The 23442-nt window shown below is 58.4% G+C and overlaps 3 protein-coding genes across 14 annotated transcripts; 2 read left to right on the top strand and 1 right to left on the bottom strand.

The window, feature by feature from the left end:
• Positions 1-6404: 6404 nt before the first annotated feature.
• DUS1L (dihydrouridine synthase 1 like) lies at positions 6405-12448 on the top strand. The gene is made up of 13 exons (XM_065897514.1): positions 6405-6641; positions 7111-7219; positions 7735-7785; positions 8200-8312; positions 8866-8948; positions 9153-9256; positions 9484-9628; positions 10246-10342; positions 10422-10510; positions 10961-11106; positions 11594-11631; positions 11888-11963; positions 12065-12448. Exons 1-13 carry the CDS (start codon positions 6405-6407, stop codon positions 12202-12204), a joined length of 1428 nt encoding a protein of 475 aa, XP_065753586.1. The 3' UTR covers positions 12205-12448.
• A 670-nt stretch (positions 12449-13118) lies between these two features.
• GPS1 (G protein pathway suppressor 1) lies at positions 13119-17882 on the bottom strand. 11 transcript variants are annotated; one of them, XM_065898092.1, is made up of 15 exons: positions 17850-17882; positions 17470-17673; positions 16880-16972; positions 16193-16374; positions 15590-15766; positions 15332-15467; positions 15152-15229; positions 14912-14972; positions 14389-14474; positions 14077-14171; positions 13863-13968; positions 13702-13782; positions 13481-13618; positions 13276-13410; positions 13119-13193 (listed from the first exon to the last, which is right to left on the bottom strand). In XM_065898092.1, the coding sequence occupies exons 1-15, from the start codon at positions 17880-17882 to the stop codon at positions 13119-13121; spliced, it is 1680 nt and encodes a 559-aa protein (XP_065754164.1). The 11 variants fall into 11 exon arrangements, with proteins under 11 accessions (XP_065754164.1, XP_065754165.1, XP_065754166.1 ...); XM_065898093.1 differs by having other exon boundaries at positions 14912-14969; XM_065898094.1 differs by having other exon boundaries at positions 15590-15754.
• A 96-nt stretch (positions 17883-17978) lies between these two features.
• RFNG (RFNG O-fucosylpeptide 3-beta-N-acetylglucosaminyltransferase) lies at positions 17979-21414 on the top strand. Of its 2 annotated transcripts, none has more exons than XM_065896921.1 (8): positions 17979-18303; positions 18967-19015; positions 19591-19693; positions 19801-19954; positions 20256-20344; positions 20434-20599; positions 21174-21259; positions 21333-21414. In XM_065896921.1, the coding sequence occupies exons 1-8, from the start codon at positions 18022-18024 to the stop codon at positions 21412-21414; spliced, it is 1011 nt and encodes a 336-aa protein (XP_065752993.1). In that variant the 5' UTR covers positions 17979-18021. The 2 variants fall into 2 exon arrangements, with proteins under 2 accessions (XP_065752993.1, XP_065752994.1); XM_065896922.1 differs by having other exon boundaries at positions 18022-18303; positions 18967-19019; positions 19595-19693.
• The last annotated feature ends 2028 nt before the right edge of the window (positions 21415-23442 follow it).

The raw sequence follows: 23442 nt of genomic DNA, 5'->3' as shown, positions 1-23442 counted from the left end.
GGTATTATTCAGCCTTAAAAAGGAATGAAGTTCTGATACATGCCACAACATGTATCAGAACATAGTGTGAAAAAGTTTCTGGAGCAGGTATGTTAATATCAGAAAAAGTAGGTTTCAGAGCAAAGAATAGGTTAGATATAAAGGATCATTTCATAATGATAAAAGTGTCAACTAATCCAAAGGACATGAGAACTCGTGCTCCTATAACAGAGCTCCAAATTACACAAAGCGAAAGATCTGGAAGAAGAATCGGAATTCCCTGGCAGTCCAGTGATTAGGACTCCATGCTTCCACTGCAGGGGGTGTGGGTTCAATCCCCGGTCGGGGAACTAAGATCCTGCACGCTGCATGGTGCAGCCAAAAAAAAAAATCAGGCAATCTACAATTACGGTTGGAGATTCCCAAAACCCTTCTCGATAACTGAGCAAGTAGAAAATCAGTAAGGATATGTAAGACTTGAGCAATACAATCAACCAACTGACATTTACAGACCGACCAGCCAACAGTAGCAGAATGTACATTCTTTTCAGATTCACATAGAACGTCTAAGATGGTTCACATTCTGTGTCATAAAACCAGCCTCAATAAGTTGAAAAGAACTCAGCTTCTATAAAGTATTTTCTTTGACCATAATTGAATAAAATTAGAATCAATAGCAAAAAGATCTCTAGAATATCCTCAAATATTTAGAAACCAAATAACATACTTCCAATAACCCATGGGTTGAAGAAGAAATCAGAAAGTATTTTGAACTGACTGAAAATGAAGACGGCATGCCAAAATTTGTAGTGTACAGCTAAAGCAGTGTAGGGGAAATACATAACAATAAAGGTCTATGTCAAAAAAGAAGAAATGTCTCAAATTAATGACTTCAAATTCTGCCTTAAACTAAACAAAGAAGAGCAAATGAAACCCAAACTAAGCAGAATAGAGGAAATAATACATATCAGAGTGAAAGTCAAATAGGAAACAGAAAAGCAGAAAATGAAATTAAAATCATCTTTGAGAAGACCAGTAATTCATAAACCTTAAAACAGATTGAGCTGGGAAAAAAAATAGAAAAAACACAAATTACCAATAGTATCAGGAACGACAGAGGTGACATCACTAAGATTCTACATATATTAAAAGGCTAGTAAGGGAATATTATGAACAACTTTATGCCAAACAATTGGACAACTTAGAAATGAACAAAAATCCCACACAAAACACAAAGTCAAGAAGATATGGGCAGGGCTTCCCTGGTGGCGCAATGGTTGAGAGTCTGCCTGCCGATGCAGGGGACACGGGTTCGTGCCCCGGTCCGGGAAGATCCCACATGTCGCGGAGCGGCTGGGCCCGTGAGCCATGGCCGCTGAGCCTGCGCGTCCGGAGCCTGTGCTCCGCAACGGGAGAGGCCGCAACAGTGAGAGGCCCGTGTACCGGGGGAAAAAAAAAGAAAGATCCCACGAGCCGCAGCTAAGACGTGGCGCAGCCAAATAAATATCTTTTTAAAAGCACATTGAGATATCACACACGTATTTGCATGGCTAAAATTAGGCATACCAAGTGTTGGTGAGGATGTGGAGAAACGAACTTTTCTACGTTGCTGGTGGGAATGCAAAATGGTGGAACCACACTGGAAAAGAGTTTGGCGATTTCTTTGAAAGGTTCAGCACGCACCTACAATATGCCCCAGCCATTCCACTCCTAGGCATTTACCCGAGAGAAACAGCATATGTCCACACAAAGACTTGTCCGTGAATGTTTCCTGCAGCCTTGTTTGGAATAGCCAAAAACTAGAAACAACAATCCTTCACAGATGAATAGGCAGACAAATTGTTGTTCATTTCTGAAATGGAATACCACTCCACAATAAAAAGGAATGAACTACTGATACACACAGGAGCACGGATGAATCTCAAAATAATTATGCTGAGTGAAAGACACCAGACCAGAGAAGAGGACAGCTTTTCCTTGACTTGCGATGGGATTATGCCCAATAAACCCATCATAAATTGAAAATACCGTGAACTGAAAATGCATTTGCTACACCTAAACTACCGAACATCACAGCTGAGCCTCGCCCACCTCAAATGTGCTCAGAACACCAACATCAGTGGGCAGTGAGGCAAAACCATCTAACACAAGCTCTATTTTATAATAAAGTGTTGACTGTCTCACGTAACGGATTAAATACCATACTGACAGTGAAAATCAGAATGGTTGTCTGGGTCCAGGATGCTTGCTCACCCTCGTGTCACGGGCTGACTGGGGACTGCGCTCGCTGCCGCTGCCGAGCATCATGGGAGAGGACCAGACTGCATATTGCTAGCTTGGAAAAGAGCAACGTTCAAAATTTGAAATATGGTTCCTACTGAATGTGTATTGCTTTCACACCATCATAAAGTAAAAAAAATCGTAAGTTGAACCATCATAAGTTGGGGACCATCTGTCTATGTAATATGACTCCATTTATGCAAAGTTCTAGAAAGGAAAATTAATCTGCAACAGAAACTGGATCAGTGTTTGCTAGGGATGGGGGGGGAGGGGAGGGAGGACTTACAAAGGGTTAGAGGAAGCATGGGGGATAATAAATATTTCCATTATTTTGATTGTGGTAGTTTTACTGTTTACATACATGTAAAAAACTTATTTCCTTGTCACCTTATGTGCAGTTTTAAACTGTTAATTATACCTCAATAAATCTGTTAAAAAGTTTATATATATATATATATATATATATATATATGTATATACCAAATAAAAGTCACTTAGACACCTAACGTAATAAGACACTTCTCTCATTCTAAGAGAAATACAAACGACAACCACACTGAGCTATCTCATACCTTACCCATCAGACAGGCACAAATTGAGAACACTGCCTACATCCTCTGATGGTGAGGCCGTGGGGAGACAGGGACTCGTGCGCTGCTGGTGGCAATGCAAAAGAGCACAAATCCTCTGGAAGGAATTTGGCAATCTGCAGAAAGATTACCTATGCATTCCCACGTCTTGTAATTTATCCTAAGTGTATATCTACAGCAATTTTTGTAAAAAACCAAACCACACATACACAAGCAGATTCATTGCAGCGTTATTATTATTATTATTATTTGGCTGTGTTGGGTCTTCGTTGCTGCGCACAGGCCTTCTCTAGTTGTGGCGAGTGGGGGCTACTCTTTATTGAGGTGCACGGGCTTCTCACTGCGGTGGCTTCTCCCGTTGCAGAGCACAGGCTCCAGGCATGCGGGCTTCAGCAGTGGTGGCACGTGGGCTCAGTAGTTGTGGCTCACAGGCTCTAGAGCACAGGCTCAGTAGTTGTGGTGCACGGGCTTAGTTGCTCCGTGGCACATGGGATCCTCCCAGAACAGGACTCGAACCCATGTCCCCGGCATTGGCAGGCGACTCCCAACCACTGAGCCACCAGGGAAGTCCCTCATTGCAGCATTATTTGAAGTTGCAAAATATCAGAGCTCACTTACATGTCCATAAGAGGTGATTGACGTACTAAGCGACAGCCCATTCCCACGGAAAATAAGGAAGACTGCTGTGATATTCAAGACACAGTATTGGGCTTCCCTGCTGGCGCAGTGATTGAGAGTCCACCTGCCGATGCAGCGGACACGGGTTCGTGCCCCAGTCCGGGAAGATCCCACATGCCGCAGAGTGGCTGGGCCCGTGAGCCATGTCCGCTGAGCCTGCGCGTCCTGAGCCTGTGCTCTGCAACAGGAGAGGCCACAACAGTGAGAGGCCCACGTACCGCAAAAAAAAAAAAAAAAAATTTCTGGCTGGACTATTGCTCCAACCATTATCATGGCCTCAGGCAGCTGAGATACAGACCTCTACCCAGTTGTTTGCTACTGTGATTGCAATTGCTCTTTGGGGCTTTCCCCCTCCCCCAATCAAGCCAGCTCTCTCCAGTGTCTGTAGGAACTTGAGGTCCTCAAGGCCTACCTGGCTCTGGTGGAACTACCATGGGGAGGGAGGAAATAAAAGTAGTTCAATACTAAAACTCCACAGATTCCCATTGTTCTTCTTACAGATGTTCAGTACTTTTTTTTTAATAAGTGCTTTTCAAATATTGTATGCCTTTGGTCAACTTCCAGAGTCCTGGAATGGTTGCTTTTAACAGTTCTGCCCAGTTTTATCACTGCTTTTTGGGGATGAGATTTGGTGAGCTCCTCAATCTGCTATTCCAGAAATCCCACCCACATACATAAATATAAATTTTCTAGTAGCCACATTGAGAAAGATAAAAAGATCAAATTATTTTCAATAATGTATTTAACCTAATATAAAAATATTATTTCAACATGTCATCAATATTCTTTAAATTATGAATTCTTTTACTTTTCTTGTTTCCCACTAAATCTTTGAAATCTGGTGTGTCTTTTTACTGTTACAGCACGTCTTAATTCAGACCAGTCACATTCGAGCACTCAAGATATGACAGCTGGCTGCCATATTGGACACACAAGGATGGATATTTGATATTAGGAAATTATTTTTCAGGTGTGTTAATGATATTGTGGTTGTTTCTCTAAAAACTCCTGTCCTTTGGGTATGTTGAAATACTTAAGGATGAAATGATACAATGAAACTTGGTTCTGCCAGAGGAAAAATTTTCCCTCTTCCCTTTTGGGACTGTGCTTGGAGGTCCTGAAAATTAAATTGACAAAAGACAGGTGAACAGGAAGAAAGCAAAGTGTATTCACACCCTCTGGCGGGTACAGAAGACGTGCACGCAGTAATCAGCGGTAGGGTAATAGGAGAAAGGGAGGGAGGGGAAAGAGAAGACCAATCGGTTTCTTTAGGAAAGAGAAAAGGGTGTTTAGGGGAACAAGCAGGAGGTAAGTTTGTGATCATATTTGCTAAGCAGGTGACTCGCACGTCTTGGGTTTAAAACGAAGAATTCTGTGGGTCTGGGCAGCCGAGCGTCGCACTATGGGAACCAGGAAGTTCGCGCAGTGTTTGCCTTCCGCGATAAAACGGCGATTTCGGTCCTTCGAAGGTTTTTACGAGGTTCCGCGCGCGGGGCCGAGGCGAGGACTTTAGGGCCGAGACTAGGACTTTAGCTCCGAGCTCCTCTGCGGGGAAAGGCGGGAGCTCAAGCCGGGTGACACCCGCCGCGAGCGAGGGGTAACTCTCGGCGCTCCCTGCCGGCCCGCCCCCCGCGAACCCGCCCCACCGCGCCGGGCGGAGCCAACCTCCGCCCTGCGACCCCCGACCCCGCGTACCGCCCCTCCGCCGCCGGGCGCGGTTTCCCGGGGACGCATTTCTCGCCGCACCGCGGGCTGCCCGGACCTCCCTGGCGGAGCACCTTCCGGCGGACCCAGCGCGGAGCTCTGAGCTCGGCTGCGGTCCGGCGGCAACCCAGGTGTGGCGGCCTCAGGACGCGGCGCGAGCACAGGAACCGCACCCCGCGGGACCCCGGCCGCACCCCCGGAGCTCCAGGCCGCCCCGCCCCGCCCCCGGCTCCGAAGGGCGTAGCTGCGTCGGGAGGAGCCTCAGCCTGGCTCGGGCGCTCAGGTGGCCCGGGTCCGCCCAAGTAGGTTCCCTGCGGATTTGACCCGCGGTTCTCGGGTTCCCGGGGCTCTTCCTTCGGGTGGGGGTGGAGGGTGCCCCGCTGGGCAACACATTGGCGACCTAGGTGATTTTTACATGTAACTTAACAATTTCCGAAATTCTCAAACCCACAGCTGGGCACTTAGGCAGTTGTTAAACTGATGACCATGCTTAATAATTCCCAAACTAGGTACAGGAGGTGAGTGTTCTCTGAAAGTAAGCCTCCCTCATAGTCCGTTCTCCGGTGTTTCGGATTGTATTCGTTTCTCGGCTACCACCTGTTAAGCCTCTGTAGGGAACGATGGCTCCTATAAGGATGGCCGGGCATAGGTAAGATAAGACAGAGGGGAAAGTACTCTTAGTGCTTTTATAAACCTGGCACCCAGAGGAGAGCTCAGAGTGCCCAGGTGACTGCCCTGGGCCCCTTGGTGGGCAGGGAGGGCAGGCATTTTGCAGGCTTCCAGCAGTGTCGCCACTGGATGGTCCTGCTTTGGTGGGGGTCCCCGAGTCTTCTGGGTCGTAGCTGCCTTTTAAGGTAGTCTCCTCTGGGCTAGGCACTGACAGGACGTACTGTTCCACTTACTCTTCACGCCAGTCGTGCCAGGCAGACATCTTAATTCTGCTAAGAAGTAAGAGGTTAAAGCTCAGAGAGGTTGAGTGACCTGACCAAGGTTTCCACTGGAAGGCAACCGGCACTGGGGCTTCAGTTCCTGGCCTGCACCAGCTGACATCCTTAGTGTCCACATTTGTGACCATTGGGCAGCACTGGAGCGGCCTCGAGGAGGGTCGGCTCCTACACCTGCGCTCCGTTGGCCGCGGCTGAGCCCCTGGTCTTACCCCTCAGTGTGGAGACGATGCCAAAGCTGCAGGGCTTCGAGTTCTGGAGCTGTACCCTGGGGGGGGCCCGCCACGTGGTGGCCCCCATGGTGGACCAAAGCGAGCTGGCCTGGAGGCTGCTGAGCCGCCGCCATGGGGCCCAGCTGTGCTACACACCCATGCTGCACGCCCAGGTCTTCATTCGAGATGCCAACTACCGCAAGGAGAACCTGTACTGCGACGTGTGCCCCGAGGACCGGCCTCTCATCGTGCAGGTGGGCAGCCCAGCCCAGAATGCTGGCCGAGCACCTCTCCCTGGGCCCTTCCGGAAAAGGCTTCCTGAGATCGGAGGGGCGGGGGTGGGCCAGTTCTCCCAGAGATTGACCTCTTCCTGGGAGCTGCCTCAGGCTTTTGGTGAACGGACGACCTGGGTGTGATGGAAGATTCGCAACCCCCTCCCCAGCATCACCCATAGTGCTCCCTCTTTATCAGAACAGTTAGAGAGAATGGCTCTGCTCTTCGCAAAGTCAGTGATACTGGCTTTCTGCTACAACTGGGAGAGTTGTCTGAAGTTGTAACTCGCTCTCGTGGTGGCATGGGAACGCATCCCAGCTTGGTTAAATTGTAAACATCTAAGATAGGATGCCATCCTGTGGTCATCCCCTCAGGCAACACCCCCACTGGTCACCTATGAACCCGTGTGGGACTGGCTTGGGCTCATGGTAACTTTCGTGTCTCTTTCAGTTCTGTGCCAATGACCCGGAGGTGTTTGTCCAGGCAGCTCTCCTGGCTCAGGACTACTGCGATGCCATCGACCTGAATTTGGGCTGCCCGCAGATGATAGCCAAGCGAGGTGAGTTCCCGTTCTGGGGTTCTGTGTCATTGCACAAGCTTTTGGCTGGGGTGGACTCCAAGCCCAGAGGTGCCCAGTGTGTGGCTGAGCTGGCCAGGGGCCTGGCCCTGCCTCTGATGGCAGCAGCTCAGGCGGCCACCGGCCCTTTCTTTGCTCCTCCTTCTGGAGAGTGGCCCTTCTCAGGCACTGAGGGCGGGGGACAGGGTTCAGCTGGCTGTCAGGGGCTCATCACGTCCTGGGAAGTTGTTGGGCTCCCTCTGGATAAATGTGTTTTGCTGAAAAGTCCCCACCACGCCCTCGTGCTGCCTCAGGGACCAGTGGCTGCTGCCCTGGCATTTCAGCCTTTCTCCCTCACTGGGCCTGAGGAGTTGCTGGTTGGTCAGAGACCGTGTGGGGTGGGCATTCCATTCAGCACCCTTGAGCTCGGGCCGCCGGGCTAATAGAACCTGGCCAGGCAGCTCGAGGCCCATGTGGACTCGAGAGGGGGTTGCAGAGGGCATGCTTGTTCTTCGCAGGTCACTATGGCGCCTTCCTGCAGGAGGAGTGGGACCTCCTCCAAAGAATGAGTGAGTTGGCCACACACTACCTGCGGGGACTTGGGGCCAGGTTGTGGTTGGGTGGCAAGCCTGAGACAGCCTGGCAGGGTTCAGGAGAGGACAGTGGCTGGCAGAGTCCTCTTGGCTGTGGCAACCCCCGCGCCTTTCCACTGTAGAAGGTGGCTGTGAAGTCGCCTGTCCCGCTCCTGCTGTCCCCCCGTCGAACCAGATAGTAGGTGCTGGAGGGCGGCATCCTCGCCCTCCCAGTCCTGGCCTCTCCAATGCCCTAGGGTCAGAGGTGCAACTCTCAGCTGCCATCGAGAGGGAGCCAGCGCGGGGCGGCTGCAGGGCCTTTGCTCCTTTGGGGGCTTAGCCATGGGTCCCCACACCCTGCCTGAAGGTGGCACCACAGTTCTCTCAGGAGCTGACTCTGCCTTTCCCTAGTTCTGCTAGCCCACGAAAAACTTTCTGTCCCTGTCACATGCAAGATCCGTGTCTTCCCAGAGATTGACAAGACTGTAAGGTACGCCCAGATGCTGGAAAAGGCTGGCTGCCAGGTGAGGGCTATGGGCTCCCAGGGCCCTGCACTGTTCCCCCGCCTCCAGGAGTGCCCCTTGAGGGTTTACCCTCTGGGGTGGGCAGGAATCAGTGACCTTTAGGTGAGGCCTGATGAGGGGAGGGGAGCCCCATGCTTGGGCCCAGGAGGCCAGTATTGTGCAGGGGGAGGTGCTGGGCCTCAACCACCTTCTTCCCACTCACCCCCCACCAGCCCTGGGGTCAGGCTGGTGCCTGCTCCTCCCTCACACCTTTGGCCTTGGGCAGCGGGGGTGCTGCCACTACAGAGAGGACTGGCCCTTGAAAGGGTCTGGGCCTCTCACCTCACATCCTGGGTGGCGTAGTAGCCTGGCTCTGACGTGCAAGCCCCAGGCAGCACCCCCAGGGTGTCAGCTGGCCTCAAGTGCAGCACTGAGTGAGCGAGGCACAGGGCGGCCTTTCCTCTGCTCTGCATGGGAAGTTGATACCCTAAAAGCCGAAGGCAGAGGGTCCCCTGGAGTTGGTTTGGGGGCCGCAGTTGAGAGTGGGGCTGAGCCAGGTGCTGCTGTGTCCTAGTTGCTGACTGTCCACGGGCGCACCAAGGAGCAGAAGGGGCCCTTGTCGGGCACCGCGTCCTGGGAGCACATCAAGGCTGTGCGGTGAGTGGACACGGGGTGAACCCAGGGCAGGGAGACAGCCCAGCCCCAAGGCAAGGCCCTCAGCCCTTTGGGCAGCAGGAGGGGTGCTGGGCCTGGGGGTGAACAGCACAGTGGGAAGATGGAGTTTGGGGGCCTGGCCCTCCCCCCAGGGTTGTGGGGGAAACAGCATCCTTCTGAGCGTCTGCCCATCCTGTTCCCCGACAGGAAGGCAGTGGCCATCCCTGTGTTTGCCAATGGGAACATCCAGTGCCTGCGGGACGTGGAACGCTGCATCCAGGACACGGGGGTGCAAGGGGTCATGAGTGCAGGTGAGGCTGTGCCCTTGCCCACAGCTGGGCCACCACTGGCAGATGCTGGAGGGGCCTGTTTGCATCATGGCACCATTGGCCCAGCTACAGAGCCTCAGGCTTCACGCTGTCATCCCTGAAGTCTCCATCTGCCTGATGGGCCAGAGCTGTCAGGCCAGTGGCCAGCCTTGCCCTTGGAGTGGCGAGGCACGGGGGCCCCTGAGCCTTGCATTGCCTTCCTCCTGCAGAGGGAAACCTGCACAACCCTGCCCTGTTCGAGGGCCGCAGTCCTGCCGTGTGGGAGCTGGCCGAGGAGTACCTGGACATCGTGCGGCAGCACCCGTGCCCTCTGTCCTACGTCCGGGCCCACCTCTTTAAGCTGTGGCACCACACGTGAGTTGCCCCCCCAGGGCAAACGCTGTCTGGTCTGAGGCCTGCCTGGAACATTGGGGTTTGTTTGTGTTTTTTCCCTAAATTTTTTAAAAAATTTATTTTATTTATTTATTTTTGGCCGCGTGGGTCTTCGTTGCTGCGTGTGGGCTTTCTCTAGTTGCGGCGAGCGGGGGCTATGCTTTGTTGAGGTGCGCAGGCTTCTCATTGTGGTGGCTTCTCGTTGCGGAGCACAGGCTCTAGACGCGCGGGCTTCAGTAGTTGTGGCACGCAGGTTCAGTAGTTGTGGCTTGCGAGCTCCAGAGCGCAGGCTCAGTAGTTGTGGCGTATGGGCTTAGTTGCTCCACGGCATGTGGGATATTCCCACGCCAGGGCTCGAACCCTTGTCCCCTGCATTGGCAGGATTCTTAACCACTGTGCCACCAGGGAAGCCCTGCATTGGGGTTTTTAAGACGAGCTCTCCACATTTACAAAACCACCTGCCACCAAGTCTGGGAGGGCCGCGGTGACATGGTGAGGTTGGGTGGGAGGAGAGACCGTGCTCCTCTGTGCCCAGGGCTCAGGGTTGGTGGTTGGGAGCTGGGTGCCGGGTTGGCTCTGTGATGGGGCGTCTGCATCAGGCTGCAGGTGCATCAGCAGCTTCGAGAGGAGCTCGCCAAAGTGAAGACCCTGGAGGGCATTGCCGCAGTGAGCCAGGAGCTGAAGCTGCGGTGTCAGGTGGGTGCTGGGCTCATGTGTAGTGGGAAAGAGGCTTGGGCCTTGGGCCTCTAACCGAGGGCCCTCTGGGCTTTTGCAGGAGGATATATCCAGGCAGAAGGAGGGAGAGAAGCCTTCAGGCGGCTTGCCTTTCTTCCACTGGATCTGCCAGCCCTACTTCCGGCCAGGGTGAGCCTCCCACATGTGGGCTGGCAGGGGGGTGGGGGGGGTGCAAGAGGGTTACATGGAGGAGGGGGCTGTTCTGCCTGCTGCCCCCCTTGGCTGGGGTGCTTCATCCCTCAGGGGCCAGGGGCCTCTTCCTTGTCAGCCTATGTTTAGGTTTTAAATGGCTTTTTTCATAAGATGCTTCTCTAAGCTCCTCTGATCCTGAGTGGGTTTGCCCTGGGGTCAAGAGGTTGACCCTCCCTAGCTTCCTCTGGCTTTTCTGAGGTGAGGCTAGGCTGTCATCTGTAGCCACAGCCCCGCCCAGGACTCAGTGGCTCAGACACTGGTGTCCCAGCCTCCGTGCCGGCTGCTGGGGCCTCAGCGGAGTTGCACACATCCTCACCCGGGGACTGCAGCTGGCGGGCTGCCTCTCATGAGTGTCCCTCAGCTCTGCCCGCTGCTTCTCCCTTTCAGGCCCAGGGACGGGAGCAGGGAGAGCGGGGGTGCCCGTAGCAAGCGGGCCCTGGAGGAGGAGGAGGGCAGTACAGACGTCTTGTCTAAGAACAAGCAGAAGAAGAAACTGAGGAACCCCCATAAGACCTTCGACCCCTCGCTGAAGCGTAAGATGCTCCCACCACTGGAGCCCTGGGAGGTGGCCAGCCCCCGCCCCGGGTCCCCCAGGGTCAGGTGGCTCTCCTGCTTCCTAAGCCATGGAGAGTCCACCAAGAAGGGCCCTGTGACCCTTCCATGTGCCCCCAAGGAGACTGGCGGGTCCCACGAGGCCACAGCCAGTCAGCCTCCCTGCCTGCTGCGGTCCCTGAGCTGCTGCCCTGAGGCAGCTGGAGAGGAAGGGAGTGGGGCCTGGGGCGGCTTTCCCAAGAAGGACCTTCAAGTGGGAGGTGGTGGGCATGGAGCCCGTGCATCTCGGGCAGATGGGATGAGGTTTCCCAGCGCAATCCTGAGTACTACGTTCTCTGCCCTCTGCAAGCCACCTGGCCTGGCCAGCCGCAGGGAGCAGGGATACCTGCCAGGGGCCACATGTAGGAGATGGCTGTGGTGGGTGGGCTCACCTAGTTCAACCAGCACCTCCTTTTGCTCTTTTCCCAGCAAAATATGCAAAGTGTGATCAGTGTGGAAACCCAAAGGTGAGTCCGTCTTTCTAGCCACACCGCCCAGGGTAGAGCTCAGCCCCGGGAGGGGTGGGGACCTGCGCAAGAGGTCCTCTCCCTGTCTGTTTTGGGGGCAGCCTGGCACAGCCCAAGGTGGGTTGGCTTCTGTCGCGTAAGGGGCTCTGCCTGTCTTCAGCAGAGCCCCACCTGTGCTCGGGGCCCACTCACTCAGGCTGCAGCCCGGCCAGGGGAGGAGCATTAGCCCCAGGCTCACACGCTTTCCTGTGTCCAGGGCAACAGGTGTGTGTTTAACCTGTGCCGGGGCTGCTGCAAGAAGCGAGCTTTCAAAGAGACAGCTGACTGTCCAGGTGAGGTGCGCCCGCTACCACCGGGCGCCCGCCCTCACTGTAGTGGGCAGTGGACCCTCAGCCTCCTGAGCCCCATTTCCCTCCTCTTGTCCCTCTGCCAGGTCACGGACTGCTTTTTAAAACCAAACTGGAGAAGTCTCTGGCCTGGAAGGGGGCCCAGCCGCGTCTGCAGGAACCACAGCAGGCCAGGCCTGGAGAACCAGGTGGCTTCCCGGAGGTCATGGGCAGTGCCCTGGCCTGAAGGGCAGCTGCAGCCCCATGTGCCACCCCCCAGCCCTGCTGCTGAAGCCTTGAAACGTCCCACTTAAGGAAACTCCTTTACTCAGGGAACCTCCTGCTACTTCACACGGAAGGACAAGCTGGTCTTCCCTTCAGCCCATGCTGGGGGCCCAGAGATGCTGCACCAGGGAGCAGGCTCCCAGGCTGGACCTGCCCCGTCCTCACAGCCCACGTGTGTTCAAGATGAACAATAAATCATTTCAAAGACACGACGTTCCCACTCAGGTTCTTTAAGACCTGAGTGTCGTCGGGGTCAATAGGGCCTTCACAACAGGGGAATGAGCAAGGCGCCGCCCGCCATCATCTTCCTAACCACGGGACCCGCTTAAAGGAGGGCCACGCACTGGCCTCAGCCCTGTAAAGCCAAGTGCAATGTGAGAAAGGGGAGCCCAGGAGGTGGGGACTGGGCCAGGGGGCCCCACGGAGACAGGAAGGAGTGGTGCAAGGGGCTGTTCTCAGGCTGCCCTTTAATGGACTAAGATTCAACAACGCTACAACCCCAAATGACACAACGAACGTAGAGGCTGAGAGACAGTGCTGCCGGGTGGGGGCCCCAGGCGCCATGTGCGCGAGCCCAGCAGGCCTCTCCTTCCAGAAAAGCCCATCTCCTCCCCAGCCCATCTCCTCCCCAGCACCCCCAGCACCCCCAGCACAGGGTGCAGCAAGGGGGAAGGGGGGGCACAAGAATCTGGGCACATGAAGCCCAGGCAGGGGGCTGAGGGCTAGCGTCAGCCAGCAGCCAGGCCCCTACAAGTGGGCCACAGGCAACACCTCTGGAAGTGCTGCTGGAGCAGATGGGAGGCCCAGGAGTCCAAGGGTGGGGGGGGGGGGGCAGGGTGGAAGGTGTGCAGACCATCCTGGAGGCCGAGGGTGCCCTCACATGTTGGTGCTCATCCGGGACTGGCTGTTGGCTGGCGTCAGCTCCCCTTGGCTCCCTTCCCGGGGAGGGGACTGCAATGGAGACAGCCACTTAGCCCAGAGGGGCGCGTGTGCCCATCCCATCCCCCCAACCCCAGGGCCCCCCTGCCCGCACCTTGACATGGATCTGGTTGCGTAGCACAGCCGCCCTCAGGATCATGGCTTTGGCACGGCGCTGGAACTCCTTGCCCATCAGCAGGGACTTCTCGAAGGTGGTGCTGCGCTGATCCACATCCCGGGCATATAGGATCTGTGGAGGTGCAGGGCTCAGTGGGGCCCAGGGTCTCCCTCCCACACCCCACAGCCCTGAGGCTGCCCACCTTGCTGTGGGAGTCGATGCGGGCGTTGATGAGCCCCTCCAGGATGAGCTGCGTCAGCTCATCCTCCAGCGCCGCCACTGTGGTGTTGAAGGCCGTGGCCATCTTGCGCATGTCAGCTGACACGTAGGGGCTGAAATACTGCAGAGCAAAGGGGACATGAGCCACCCACAGACACATCCATAGCACCCTGCCTTGGCCTCAGCTTCTGCCCCTGCGTTTACCTGGATGAGGGCCCGGTTGCGAATCTGTGTGTACAGGGTCCTGACGTGGGGGGCCAGGTACATGTCTAGGAGCAGGTTGTCCTGGCGAGGAGAGCCAGTTAGGGACAGCCGCCCCAGGCCTTCCGCACTCGCCCACCTCCAAGCCAGGCCAGGCCCCTCACCTTCATCTCGTCCAGCATCTTCAGGCACGAGGCATATTTGGACTCATAGAATTTGAAGATAATGTCCCGAACCTGTGGTTCCAGCTCCAAGAACAACTTGAAGGAGCTGCAGATGCCAGACTCCTCAGAGCCGGCCCTGCCTGCCCACCCGCCTGAAGGTGGCTGGGGGCGCAGGAGCAGGGCTGCAGTGCCCAATACCCCACCTTCCACCCACCTGCTGGAGATGACATTGCGCTGCAGCTCCTGCCGGTCAAAGGTGGCCAAGGCGCACAGGCCACCGTACACGGCCACGTTGCTGGGGGAGAGCAGCTGAGGAGCAAGAAGGGAGATGGGTCAGAGTCCTGGGGTCACTGGCAGTCAGTACAGAAGTCTGGGCTGGGTCCACCCTACCTCACCCACCACCCACTCAGAATGCCTAGAACCCCATGGGGGTGACCGCCCAACAGAGAGCCCAACTCTCGAGCCCTCACCCTGCTTCCCAAGCCCCAGTGAAGTTCTCCTCCCCAGAGACCCTCACGCCCTTCACCTCGGGGAAGTCGCAGTGATCGAAGGAAGCCAGCAGGAAGCACTTGGCAGCCTGCTTGTACTTGCGTGCGGCCAACTCAGCCAGGCCTGGAGGTGGGGGCAGGGGGAAAAAGGATGAAGCCCGGCATCCAGAGGAAGCTGCCAGGGCCCTGTGGGGCCATCAACGGGCGCGCACCTGGGGCAGAAACGCTGGCAAGTGAGAAGTAACCTCGCCAGTGAGCACCGGCAGCACTCTCCGTGAACCAGGCGCCCAGGGAGGCTGAGCAACTGCTATTCCTACTGCAGAGGGCACCCGAGCTGTTCAGCTGACGGGCTAGGGGTGGGAGCAGGGGTAACCAGCCATGGCAGCCCTGTCAGAAGGCACTGCCTCTACTCCCAACCACTGCTCACCACTCCCTAGCCTCCAAGGGGGACCTGAGCTGGGTAGGTGTCAGGTACAGCATAGGTGTGGGGCTTGTGGGTTTCCCTGGCTGGGATGAGATCACCCGGGCTGCCCTCCTGCCCCTGTGCCCCAGGGCCCTCACCTGCTGCACACTTGAGCTTGGTGAGGATGGCCTGAGTCTGGGTGTCCCGCTCCCCACGCTGCTGCAGGAGAAGGTCGCACATGTGAGCAACCCCCCGCCCTCCATACCTTCATCAACCCCCAGGCACCCGGCCCCAGCCTAAGAGCTACAGAGGCAGACTCCAGGAGGACAAGGCCCACCAGGGCCAGGAGTGGTCAGGGATCCTAGGGCAAGTTCCAAGGGGCACAGAGCCATCATTACCTCGGCAATTTCCGGGGTGGACTCAGCCTTGCTGACATAGCTCAGCACGTGAGACCAATTCTGCAAGTAGACGCTGACCTGGTGGGCAGGTGGAATGCACTCAGCCTGGGGCGCCGCCTCCTGGCCCACGGGCATTGCTGCCCTATGCCCCCCTCCCATGCCACCCACCCCAGGGCCCACCTTGATGACGTTGAGGCACATGTTAATGACGTGCTTGGCGCTGGTGCAGTAGTCCCGGGCCCGGGAGTAACACTTGAGGGCGTTGCTAAGGTCCCCACAGTCCAGATAGTGGTCACCCAGGTCATCATGGCCACGCCTGTGGGTCCGGCCACAAGTGGACACCGGTCAGTCCATGGGCCTGGCTGCCCAACCCCCCACCCCAAGGGTGCACCTGATGCTCCCTCTGATGGAGCCCGCCCCCCAGCCCCCTGGGCACACCTGATGCTCTCCTTGATAGAATTGCCCTTGTAGTTCTTCAGATCTGTGTCTAGCTTCTCCAGCTTCAGCAAGGCCTTCTTCCGCGTGGCCTCCACCCAGGCTGTGTCCAAGGGTGGGGGCTCCACACCACTCTCAGGGATGGCATCCGGTGCATTCTGCAGCTCCCTGAGGGAGGACCTGGCCATTAGGGGCCCGTGTGCAGGGGGGCAGCTGCCTCCCATTGGCCCTCACCCCCACTGGGAGGGCGCCCAGTTGGCACAGGGGCAGTTGTGACGGCAGGAGCCCGCAGCCTGGCGGGAGAGCCCAGCGAGAAATAAGTCACACAGCCGTGCTGAGAAGCAAAAAGCACGTTGCAGTCTCCACAGGCTCTGCTCAATGTTGGAACTGCACACACATGCAAATGTGGAGGGAGCCTGAATTCTCAGCGAGGAGAGTGAGAGTCTAGCCCGTTGGGCCGTTTCTGCTCCTCCTGGCTTTTCAACAAGAAAGCCAGATCACTGTGTCATGGGGCCAGGCACTGCAGGAGCATAGGGAAGGCCCTTGCCCAGGCTGGCCATATAGTACACGCAGCCCCTGCCCCACCTCATTGAGCCCTGGCCTCACCTGGCAGCCTCCAGGAGCTTGCGGTGGATCTCCTCGTACATGTCCACGTTGAAGGTCCTCTGCACGAAGGACAGGGCCATCTTCAGGGCCTCCACCCGCAGCGGGGGGCAGTGGTCAGCAATGAACTGCAGTCGTTCGATGCGCATCAGGCCACTGTAGCTGGCCGCATACTGCTCCAGATCCTGGGGGTGGGGGTGGATTGTGCAAGCTGGGACCCTAGACCTCAAACCCCAGCCAGTGAGTCAGGAGTAGTGGCATGTGGGCACCAAATAAACCACTGTCCAGGGGCTGACGAAAGGCCACTCGGGATGGGCCAGTGCAAGGGCCTCTGGAGTCAATCTCTGCCCTGGGGGGTTGAACGGCCACAGCCACGTGGGCAGCCAGTCACCAAGCTGAGCAGTGAGGAGACAGTGCTTCCCAGGCTGAGTCCCAAGGAAGACCTGCCCTCGCAGTGAGACTCGACCTGCAGGGGGGCCTGGCACACAGGGCTCCTCCGTGTGGGGGAGAAGCAGGTGCAGGGTCTGGAACCGACTAGCAACCCATTATAAGTGCACAACTACAAACCCTAAAAGTTTCTGAGTCAGAAAAAGATGCGGTGGAAGTGGGGAGCCTAGCCTGGACCTCCCAGCAGGACTGACACCCCCAAGCAGTCCCCGACGCTCCAGGAGTGCCCGCCAGGCTCCGTACCAGGGTGGGGTTCTCCACAACGTAGTTGACATCGGGCGCGTTCTGCGGGTCCTCCTGGGGGTCCACATCAATCTGCATAGGCTCCACGGCTCCCTGCAACACGGGCCAGCACCTTGGCACCTTGAGCAGGGGACGCCCAGGGAGGGCGAGTGACCCTCACTGTGTCCCAGCTCAGCTCTGCCCTCCATCTCCCGGGTGGGTGGGATCCTGTCCCCCGAGCCCCTCCCCACTGCCCGCCAAGTCCAGCGCCGCCACATCAGGGAGGGGGCTCCTAGCAAGACCGTTGGCTCAAGAGCAGAACGCTCAGCCCGATCGTGATGGCCCATCTGTGGGGCGGGAACCAGAGCCGAAAGACCACTACCCAGGGACCCCAGAGGGTCCCTACGTGCTCCCAGCCACCGTCCTGACGCAGCCTCCTCCGAGCCATAGGGAAAACACCGGCGGCCTCGACCCAGGCGCGGCTGAGCAGCCGGAGCCGCAGCGCCGGGCGAGTACAGCCGATGGACCGGGAGGCGGGAGGGGGGCGCCCGGGCGCCCTGCGCGGCCCGGCGGGCGTGCGGGCTGGTCCCGGCCCCTATCCTGGAAGGTACCTCATAAAGCAGCGTACAGGCCGACAGGCTGGCGCTCAGGCTGAAGTCCCCGGCCGTGCCCGGCAGGAAGAGCTCTGACCTACCGCTGGGAGGGGCGCAGTGCACATCTGCCACTGACGACGCGGCCGCGCGGGGGGCCGGGCCACCCCGCATTCTGTCCTGACTCTCTGCACCCCCCGACCCTGACACAGAGCTGGCTGGCTGCTGAAGGAGAGAGAGCGTTAGCGCGCCGGGCCTGCCGGGCTGCCGGGGCCGACGGGCGGGACGCTGCGGCCGGAGCCCGGGCGCAGGGAGGACGCCGCGCGGGGGGTTGCGCACGGCCGGCCCCGCTCAGGCCCAGCGGCGGGAGCGCGGGGGGGCCGCCGGCCGCGGCTCGTTACCTGCAAGTTAAACACCTGAACCGGCAGCGGCATCTTCGCCCACCCCGCCGCGGCGCGCCGTTCACTTCCGGGGCAGCGCAGCCGCCGTTTCCGGGTCGTGGCGTGGGCGGGGCGGCTCTTAAAGGGGCCGCGGCGCTCCTGGCCGGGCGGTGACCGCGGGTCCCGCGGCCGCATGAGCCGCGTGCGGGGGGCGCTGTGCCGGGCCTGCCTCGCGCTGGCCGCGGCCCTGGCCGCGCTGCTGCTGCTGCCACTGCCGCTACCCCGCGCGCCCGCGCTGGCCCCGACCCGGGCCCCGGACCCCGGCCCCGGCCCACACGCACCCCCTGCCCGTCCCGCCACCGCCCCCCGCCTGCGGCCCGACGACGTCTTCATCGCGGTCAAGACCACCCGGAAGAACCACGGGCCGCGCCTGGGGCTGCTGCTGCGCACCTGGATCTCCCGGGCCCGACGGCAGGTGGGCCCCGTCCCGAGACCCCGCGGACCCCGGGACCCCCGCCCCCGGCACCCTTCCATGCCCCGAGATCCCAGCTCCCCGGATTCCTGACCTTGGGACCCCGGGCCCGGGACCTCCTCCATCCCTAGTCCCGGCACAGCCGCCCCCCGGACTCCGCCCTCAGGACCTCCACCGCCGGGATCCTCCACCCGGGACTCCTACCCCGGCATCCTTGCCTTGGGACCCCGCGCCCTCATCTCCAAACTGGCAACCCCGCCCTGGACCTCATCCAGGATAACCACCCCAGGACCCCCTACCCACCGCTGTGTCCCTAGCATGGCAGTCAGGCCGCAGGCCTGAGTATACAGAGACCCAGGACCCTCAGTGCCCACCCTTTCCTGTCCTTTCTCGGGCTCCAGGCTTGGGTGGATTTTCCCAGCTGACACTGGGCTGAGACCACAGAAACTCCTCCAGCAAGAGCAAGCCTGGCCCCAGCAGCACTGGGGATGCTGAGGGTACTAGCAGGCTGTCACTGGGACACCGCCCTCCCTTCTCCTGGACCCCATCCCTTCCAAGCCCACCCTTGCCTCTCCAGCTTCACCCTTGCTCACAGGGCCAAGGCCCTGCCAGGCCCAGAGTCCCTGGGAGGTGCCTCTTGAAACCTCACAGGTTATTTCTCTATAGACGTTCATCTTTACCGACGGGGATGACCCTGAGCTACAGCTCCAGGAAGGTGAGTGCCCTCCCCAGCCCAGCCCTGCTGGCGTGTCTGAGGGCCTCCTTCTCAGCTATCCCTTGGTTCAGTGCCACATGGACCCCTGCTGTGTATAAAGGCCCGGGGTGGCGGGGGGGGGGGGGGGGTGTTAAGGCACCTGTCCAAGGCTACACAGCTGGTAGAGGACAGAGCCTGGAGTCCAGGGCCCCACCCTACCAGCCATGCTCTGCCTCCCTCAGCCACTGGCTGACTTCCCAGTGCCTCTGGCTGGAGTCATGTCCCCTGAAGATGGGCCAGCAGGGAACCATCCTTTCCAGTCCTGCCCAGAGCAGTGTGGTCCCACCCCAGTCCTATTTCCTGGTGGGTTTTCTCCCGTGAGATTCCAAGTGGTCGTCATCTGCCCGGACCTCGGAGGGCAGCAACAGGATCAGCTGAAGGAGGTCAAGACAGAGCTGTGATTGGGTCCGACTTCCGGACCTTGAACAGGACAGGCCCTGTGCCGACCAGCTAGCCGCATTTTGCCCGACTTCAGTGGGGTGGGCTGGCAGCAGGCCTCACCCCAGCCCTCATGCTTCCATCTCTCCAATGGGCAGGCAGCCATGTCGTCAACACCAACTGCTCAGCCGTGCACACACGCCAGGCTCTGTGCTGCAAAATGTCAGTGGAATACGACAAGTTCATTGAGTCTGGACGCAAGTATGTGGTGGCCACGCCCATGCCCCCCGGAGACCCCCACCTGGGCCAGGGGCTCCCCCATCCCCACCCCCTGAGCCCGGCTCACTCTAGAGACTGCACGTTCCCAGGTGGTTCTGCCATGTGGACGATGACAACTACGTAAACCCCGAAGGCCTGCTGCAGCTGCTGTCCACCTTCTCACCCAGCCAAGACGTCTATCTGGGGCGGCCCAGCCTGGACCACCCCATCGAGGCTACCGAGAGGGTCCAAGGAGGTGGAACCGTGAGTGCTGGGGCCGGGGAGGGGCTGCTGAGAACATGGAGACTCTAGCAGGGAAGGGCTGGGACAGGTGCCTGATCCACCCAGATGCAGTGTTTCAGGAAGTGGGGTAAGTAAGGTGGGACTGCGGGAGGGGCTGGGACCACAGGCAACTGGGCTGTGGAAGCCCCGGTGTCCTTGTGCCCTGGGAAGCTTCTGCCAATTAACCAGGGAGTCATTAAGGAGCAGCTTGGGGACGACCCTTGGAGTGCCCAGACGAAGAGTTGGGGTGAAGAGACCTGATCGGTGGCTCCCTTCCCTTCAGGTAACCACGGTCAAGTTCTGGTTTGCTACCGGAGGGGCCGGGTTCTGCTTGAGCAGAGGCCTTGCACTCAAGATGAGCCCATGGGCCAGGTGAGTGAAGGCCAGGCAGGCGCTGGCTGCTGCAGATGGAGCTGCCCAGGGCTGGGGAGGCACTGACCTGTCCCCCCTCCGCTCCCCAGCCTGGGCAGTTTCATGAGCACAGCCGAGCGGGTGCGGCTGCCGGACGACTGCACGGTGGGCTACATTGTGGAGGGGCTGCTGGGCGCCCGTCTGTTGCACAGCTCGCTGTTCCACTCCCACCTGGAGAGCCTGCAGAGGCTGCCGCCCGACACCCTGCTCCAGCAGGTAGGCGCGCTGGGCCCCTGCTGCCTCCGCAGGTGTCCCTGCCTCGGGCCCCTGCCCCCACCTGGCTCCCCAGCACCCAGATGGGCTCCCGGCTGAACAAGGGCTCAGGGCGGGGGTAGGTTCCAGCGCTGCGGCAACTTTGCCGTGGACCCTGGACCCTGGCTGCTGTGACCCAGGGTCCTGGCTGTAGGGGGCTCCCAGGCTCATACGGGGGCTCTTTTGTAAAGAACAGCTGCTGCGCCTTCCCAGGTGGGTGGGCCCAGGGCACCCGGGCCATGGGCAGTGGTTCAGGGGTGACAGGAGTCACAGACCTGGCCCAGGGAGGGGGGATCAGCTTTGGGCAGGGGGTTGGGGACCTCTCGCCCCTACACATGCACCAGCCACCTCCCTGAGGTGTCTTCTGTGCTGGCCACGCCTCTCAGCCCCCATCACTCTTCAGTGCTCTTCCTGAGCCTGCCCTGAGAGCGCTGAGTGGGAGGCGCTAGGAAACCAGGAGGCCGAGTGGTATCTCCTGTGAAGGATGGGGTGGGAGGCCCTGGCCCGGAGAGTGACTCTCCCTCCTCCTCTCTCCCAGGTCACCTTGAGCTATGGGGGTCCTGAGAACCCACATAATGTGGTGAACGTGGCCGGAGGCTTCAGCCTGCAGCAGGACCCCACGCGGTGAGCCAGCAGTGGGGAGGAGTGCTGGGGCCAGCCCACCCGTCTTGCAGCCTGACTCCCACTTCCCTCCCAGGTTTAAGTCCGTCCACTGCCTTCTTTACCCGGACACGGACTGGTGTCCTGAGCAGAAGCAGAGTGACCTCACCTCTCGGTGAACCTCGACGTCCGACCCAAATATGCCTCTGGCTCTGCCCCAGGTGCAAGTGGGTGACGCCTGCCTGAGGGAGCAAGAACAGTGCTGTCCCGTCCTGGGCTCCAGGAGGCCACAGTCACGGTCTCATCCAGGGAGATGAGGGCGCCCAGCAAATACTCCAGCTGGCTTGGAGGCCTCCCCACAGCCCGGGGCAGGCCCGGGCGGCCTGGCACTGTGGGAGAGGAGGACAGCGCTGTGTGCCTGCCCAGGGGCCCAGCCCCAGCTCTCACAGGAAGGGTCTCACCCTAGGGTCCGGGGACCTGGGAGGGGGCTGACATCTGACTCCCAGGGCTCCGTCCTGCTCCCCTCACCCGTTGGAGGGGGGACTCCAGGCCAGGGCTGTGTGTGAGATGCCGCAGCTTAGCAAAGCTGACTACAGATGCTTCACGCTCCGTTCCCTTGAGAAGCCGCCCTCCCCACACCAGGCTCTGGAGCCCAGACAGGGCCTCTCTGTTTCTGAGCGGAGCCGCACTCAAGGGTGCAGGCCCTCTGGCTGGCTGTGCTCTTGGGCACAGCTTACTGCTAACCAGGGCATCTCCATTCAGAGGCCACCTTCTTGGGGGCCATCGGCCAAGGGGTTCTTACTGAGGGAACTTGAACTTTTCTCCACTCTGACTCATTGCTCAGTACTGGTCCTCCCTTCCTGCACCCTGGGCCCCAAGTCCATGAAACAGCAGGAGCCTTTTGTGTGAGGCCCTCTCTGCAGTGAGGCATCCCCATCCCACCAGCTGACCCACCTTGACCTTGACGGTGCCTTTCCATGGGAGGAGGAAACAGAACAAGGGGAGCCAGCGCCTGCTTTCTGGTCTCTCGCTCTGCTATTGCAACGAGTGAATAAAGCCTTGATTGTTACTCTCTGTCGGTCATTGTCTTAATTAACCAGTGGCACCTGGCAGCTCAGCTCCGGATAGGGCCACACAGCATCCAGCTCCTCCCCCTGAAGGCTCTGCCCCAGACCAGCTCCACGCCAGGCAGATCTGCGTTCCCTACCGCACTGCCAGTGCAGCCAAGCCTTAAGCTGCCCACTGGGCTCTCCAGTGTGAGTTGGAGAGTATGTGGCGGGGGGCGGGGGGGCCTGCAGGGAATGATGGAAACATGACAGAACTTGCCCCAGGAGGCAGACCGCCTGAGCGTCATGCTTGCTTTTTCAGCACACTGTGGAAGCAGCGTGTGTGCGTGCATGCACAGACGTGTACACGTGTATGTGCCTGGGTGAGCACATGTGTGCGTGCGTGTATGTGGGAATTGCTGTGTAAACGTATGCATGTGGGTACGAACGTGTGTGGCTGTGTATGTGTGGGCAGGTGTGTGTGTGTGAGTGTGTGTAGGGCAGGCCAGCAATACCCAGTAAGCAGGTTGGAGTCAGCATGGGCTGAGTGGTCAGACCAAGGTCCCTTGGAGAGGGGTTTATGGCAGGTCACTGGGAACTGTCCATGCTCAGCAGTCACCTCCCCTCACAGTCCCAGAGGTGAATGTGTAACAGCCCCGGAGACCTAGACACACACTGAGCCTCCCAGACCGCAGCCCATTGGGGCATCCACACAGCACAGACCCAGGACAGCATCAGTTGGACCAAATTGCCCCTCCCCCAGCTGGAGCCGCCTCAGGTCTGGATCTCCAGGCTCGACCACCTCGGAGGCACAGACTCCTCCCTCACCAGGTGCAGAGAAATAGTCACCCCCAGCCCTCCAGCACCCTCTAAGGGGAGGTGGGACTGGCTAGCACCCTGAGGCTGCATGATCTGCCCAAGTGGGCGGTCCATTTATTGTTCAGAGAGAAAAAAGCCTGGAAGGAAACACACCAAAATGTTTACGTGATTGTCCCTGAAAAGTACAAAAATTGATAAAAATGTTTTTTTCTCTTCCCACTTTTTGTTATTTTACAAATAACAAAATATGTCGTATAGTACACATATAATAGATCTATAATCAAAGTTAAAATTTTGTTAATTAAGGTTCAAAATTAAATTGTGTGTACTCGGCCCTCCATC

Source organism: Phocoena phocoena, chromosome 19 (genome assembly GCF_963924675.1).
Source record: "Phocoena phocoena chromosome 19, mPhoPho1.1, whole genome shotgun sequence".
NCBI classification, from domain to species: Eukaryota; Metazoa; Chordata; class Mammalia; order Artiodactyla; family Phocoenidae; genus Phocoena; species Phocoena phocoena.
Note: the sequence above shows the minus strand (reverse complement) of the source record. Positions and strands in the feature narration are given on the sequence as shown.